The sequence below is a fragment of the Brassica oleracea genome, chromosome C4 (assembly GCF_000695525.1).
Source record: "Brassica oleracea var. oleracea cultivar TO1000 chromosome C4, BOL, whole genome shotgun sequence".
Lineage (NCBI taxonomy): Eukaryota > Viridiplantae > Streptophyta > Magnoliopsida > Brassicales > Brassicaceae > Brassica > Brassica oleracea.
In genome coordinates, this window is record NC_027751.1 from 28,494,614 (window position 1) to 28,499,110 (window position 4,497).

The 4,497-nt window shown below is 38.2% G+C and overlaps 1 protein-coding gene across 1 annotated transcript; it reads right to left on the minus strand.

The window, feature by feature from the left end:
* Positions 1-1,458: 1,458 nt before the first annotated feature.
* Positions 1,459-4,150, minus strand: LOC106339467 (UDP-N-acetylglucosamine--dolichyl-phosphate N-acetylglucosaminephosphotransferase-like). The gene is made up of 11 exons (XM_013778286.1): positions 3,742-4,150; positions 3,314-3,401; positions 3,053-3,144; positions 2,869-2,987; positions 2,686-2,801; positions 2,478-2,605; positions 2,287-2,373; positions 2,124-2,184; positions 2,006-2,046; positions 1,807-1,927; positions 1,459-1,708 (listed from the first exon to the last, which is right to left on the minus strand). Exons 1-11 carry the CDS (start codon positions 4,089-4,091, stop codon positions 1,649-1,651), a joined length of 1,263 nt encoding a protein of 420 aa, XP_013633740.1. The 5' UTR covers positions 4,092-4,150; the 3' UTR covers positions 1,459-1,648.
* Between the last annotated feature and the right edge of the window lie 347 nt (positions 4,151-4,497).

Below are 4,497 nucleotides of genomic sequence, written 5' to 3' on the forward strand. Positions count from 1 at the left end.
TTTTGACCTTGAGTGCTAGTTTGGGAACATAAACTTGATTTAGTACTATTTTTGTCTTTTTCTCAAAAAAACTTTCCCTAGGGTCCAAAATAATTTTGGCCATTCATGGCTACATGTATAGAAAAGTTCACACTTTCAGACTTTTCAAAGCATACATTTATTCATGAACTTGGATAACATTCCAAAACTAGTGAATGATATGACTGGATGACTTTGTTTCATTTCATTGACCAGTCACCCATTTACTCTTAATTTTGGATTAATAAAACAAAATCGGCGCATCTTAACATCATCTTTTCATTGTTATTTGTTGAAGATGTCTCATCATCGATCGGGTTGCTTAGTCTCCATACCACTATTATTGCTTATTCTCAGCTTCCTACTCGCTTCCTTCTCCGACAGGGCAGGTTCAGTTATCTTTCTTAACCTATTGATGATATATCATATTAAATTGTCTATTTAAACTTGTTTATTGCCGATCTTAGTGGGTTTCCGCCCTCGAGCGGATCGTTCACACCGAATTTTCGGATCTTTATTGCGCCGGTGATAAATTTCTTGGTGAGCAAGAAATCTCCTCTGCTCGTAAATATCTACACTTACTTCACCTACGCTAACAACATGAGAGACGTCCGTTTGGAATACGCTTTGTTAACTCCAAGTGAGACTGTAGTCACTGACGGGACAAACACATACGGGATAAACCTCTTCGTCGCACTCCTGGACACTGCCTACGTGGCATTGGAGAAATTAAGGGGCGGAGCAGTGAAGATCGTGGTGTCGGAGAGCGGTTGGCCGACAGCGGGAGGAACCGCTGCGAGTGTGTATAACGCAAGAACTTATGTAAAGAATTTGATACAAACTGTGAATTCGAAGACTGGAACTCCAAGGAGGCCAGAGAGAGTTACCGAGACTTATTTATTGTTGGATTTTGATATCAGGCTAGTGAATAATTGTTCTGATATCTCAGGATCAAGGCTTGATAATAGGAGATGATTTTTTTTCTGTGTTGCTTTTAAGTTTGGTTCTATTTCTTTTACGTTTTCAAACGTTGTTAAGCTTCAGAACCCACGGCAGATAAGTCCGTACGTGGGAGTTAAAAATCCACCCACCTGACTACATGTGGAACTAGCAGTTTCACACTAAGAGAATCAATCTTTGACATAAACCAACAAAGCGATTCCTCATTTAGTAGAAATCACTAGATGATCACGATGTGTTCATCCACCTTTTTAATTTGCTGATCCATTATATTTTTCGTAATTTATTATAAGTATCAAATGTCAAATTCGTCCATTATAGAAGACACATCATTGATGATAAGTATCAAATGTCAAATTCACCCATTATAGAATACTATATATGGGTTTATGCAATGATAGACGCTCCAAGACAAATGGTTTTGATTCACACATTGGCTTCAATCCCCGGTTAAGTCTCTCTTTAAATTAGATTCAAACATGCTACAAAATCCGAATATACTGATATTTTTAAGATTTTTTCTCGCCTTGGTCTCGGTTAAGGAGTGAAACTATCTTTGTAAATGAACTAAAATGATGATGCTATTGGATATCAAAACAAAATGACTATGATTCGTGAAGACAGAGATAAAACGAGGAACCGCTTAAAGATTCTTCATGTTGCAAAGATTTTATTTGTACCAACCAGCAAGAAAATGCCTAAGCAGGAAACAGAAGGCGCAAGCTAGTGCCTGCAACAGAACACACAAAACCCAATTTGTAATCTCTCTCTCGCAAGTAGCAACAAGCCAACTTGTAAATAGAGATAAACGGGCATTAACAAGCTTACCTGGAAAACAAGAAGATGAATACAAAGAGACTTTTCTGATTTTCTACCAAAAATCCTCAAGTAAACGTTGACGAGCGTCCCATCTTTTGTTCCCGTTAATAGTCCCGTAGCAGGATCAAACCTGGTTCAAAAGAGAGAGAGGAAGAGTCATGTGTTGTCGGCTCTGCAACTATGTTACAGAGGGAAAAAAATAGCTTACTTGGGGAGACGATGCCGTGGACATTTCACAATGCCAGCAAGCTAAAGAGTTACACAATATCAATTTTGATGCTTAATAAGAAACTGAAAAGTAGAAGAAAGTGTGAGAGGGATCAAACCTGTGGAAGAGACAACAGAAAATTCAGCACTTGAGGAAGAAAAAAGATTAGGAGGGTTTCACTGCAAAGGAGAATTAAGTTAGTTAGTTGGAGGATTCAACACTTTAGTTAGATGCAAAACAGTAAATGATGAAACTGAGAAGAGGGGAAACAAGGTCTACACCTGAAGTGACCCAGAATGCCAGCAACTGCCATAGTCATTCCTGCAAAGACTGTGTAAGTGTCTCCAACAAAAACTGCAGAAGGGTACCTAACAACATGAAAGAAAGGACATCAATGTGGTTAGAGGAAAGCATTAGCTTCAGCTAAAGAAAAGTCAAAAGTATTCCAGAGAAAAGACTTAGAAAGGATTACCAATTATAAGCAAGCATTGCCAAGGATGTTGCCATCAACGGTTGAGTAAGATATATAGAGAAGGCATGAGCTTGGCGAAACTCAGTATCCACAGATGCTCCGATTTGCATAACGTTGTGTACCAAGATCTGCAAGTAACTGAGATGCATCATACATAAAGGAAAATGGTACTAAGGAGTTTCAACGCATTTTTTATTGCAGAACTTACAGCAGCTGCAATAACAACGGTTTGACCGATCTCAAGGCCGTTCAGACCAGCGTGAATGTTTATAGAGTTGGTGCAAAAGACAGCCAATAACGCCATGTATAACTTATATATCCTTCCTGCCATGAGAACAATACAAATAAGTAAAATCAGTTTTAAAATAATCGCAAAAAGGAAGAATTGTACCTAGATCAAGTATCTCTAGGCCAACATAAGAAACTAGAGGTTTTGGTATAACGATAGTTGTATGTCCAGCATAAGCCATTAGCAGTGGAAGGGTTGCAAATGATGGTAAGAGAAGCTTCCTGCGTATTTTAAAAAAGAATTAATATGTAGAAATTAATCAAACAATTATAAGAAGTGCACCTACACTCTCCAGGGAACATCAAGGACGTCATCTACAAACCCAAGCAAGATCATGAAGCAAATAGATGCCAGTGCTGCATTGTACTCCACAAGCCACTGCACAGCCAGATTGATGAAAATGTGTCTTCAAAAAGTAATAAATGAGCTAAGAGCTACTAAATATTACAATTCACATAACAACAACAGGGCTTACACATAAACAATGACCCATTCAGCCAAAAGAAATGAATGATCAAGCTTGTAGATCAGAGTACATCACACTTACCAACGAATCTTCAGTGAAGTTAAAGAACTGAAATATAATCGCCACAATCAAGAAGACAATACCCACAGCTATTCCCAAAGACTCAGGCCTACAAAGAAAAAAAAGAAGAACAAAAAGTGAGAAAATGGTGAAACTCAGCACACCAAAACTCTTTAATCCGACCAAACAAGCAGAAGTCAGATGTCAAATGACACAGAGTTCAAATCAAGCCTAGACTTCGACAGAACATCCATTTCAAACACTAAAACTAAGCTGAAACCAATACAACTAAAGGAGACAAATCTAAAGAGGTAAAGACTTAAACTTTAACATAAATAAACTAATCCGACCACACAAACAGAAGTCAAATGAGATTAAATCAAGCCTAGACTTCAACAGAAACTTCCACTGAAACCAAAACAACTAAAGGAGACAAAGTAAAGACTTACACTTTAACATCTCCTTGAGGAGTGCCACGTTTATTGATATCGAAACCAAACATGTTACGCCTCAGAACATATCGAGCAGCCACAGGAATCAGCTTGAGTGTAACGAAGAAACCCACCAAGCTAAGCCCAGCGTTGATGAGGATCGGACGCTTGAGCTCGCTATCGACATTGTAGTGGAAACAGAGTAGGTAGAGGTAGAGCGAGCAGAGGAGCGAGGAGATCACGAAGATCACGCCTAGTTTCGGCGGTGCGAGATGGAAATCATCTGCGGAAGCAATGGTCGTCTTCTTCGGCGGCGGTAGTGGATTCTCCGAATTAGTGACTGAAGAGGTTCTCTTGCGAGCTGTCATGGCGGATCCGTTGGCTCTCCCCGCCTCTCTGGATTTTGCTTTTCTAGACTTTTTGCTTAAGTTGAAAGTCTCTTTAGCTTTTCACAGGGGGTCTTCAATCCGGATATTGGTTGAGTTTCGGTTCGGTTTTTTCGGTTTTTCGATATTTCGGTTAGTAAAATATAACTATCATTTTAAATCCATATTTACTTCGGTTCGGTTCGGTTTATATACCGTCGGTTTTCGGTTTATTCGGTTTTATACCAAACACCATAATTCTTTATTTCGAGATCATATTATATGAATTTTAGAGTCTTGTTGTCAACACATTCATTTATTAAAAAAATATTATAAGTTTAAATAAAAGAACAAAAATAAAAAATGTTTCTATCATCTAATAAAATAATCAAATCTATAATTAAAATCA

Bases quoted from the DNA above. Each gene is read 5' to 3' on its own strand.
- LOC106339467 (XM_013778286.1), bottom strand. From the start codon at position 4,091: ATGACAGCTCGCAAGAGAACCTCTTCAGTCACTAATTCGGAGAATCCA. The intron at 3,145-3,313 runs GTAAGTGTGATG...CTGGCTGTGCAG, and splicing joins ACTTCACTGAAGATTCGTTG to TGGCTTGTGGAGTACAATGC. The intron at 2,374-2,477 runs GTAATCCTTTCT...TCATGTTGTTAG, and splicing joins GCAATGCTTGCTTATAATTG to GTACCCTTCTGCAGTTTTTG.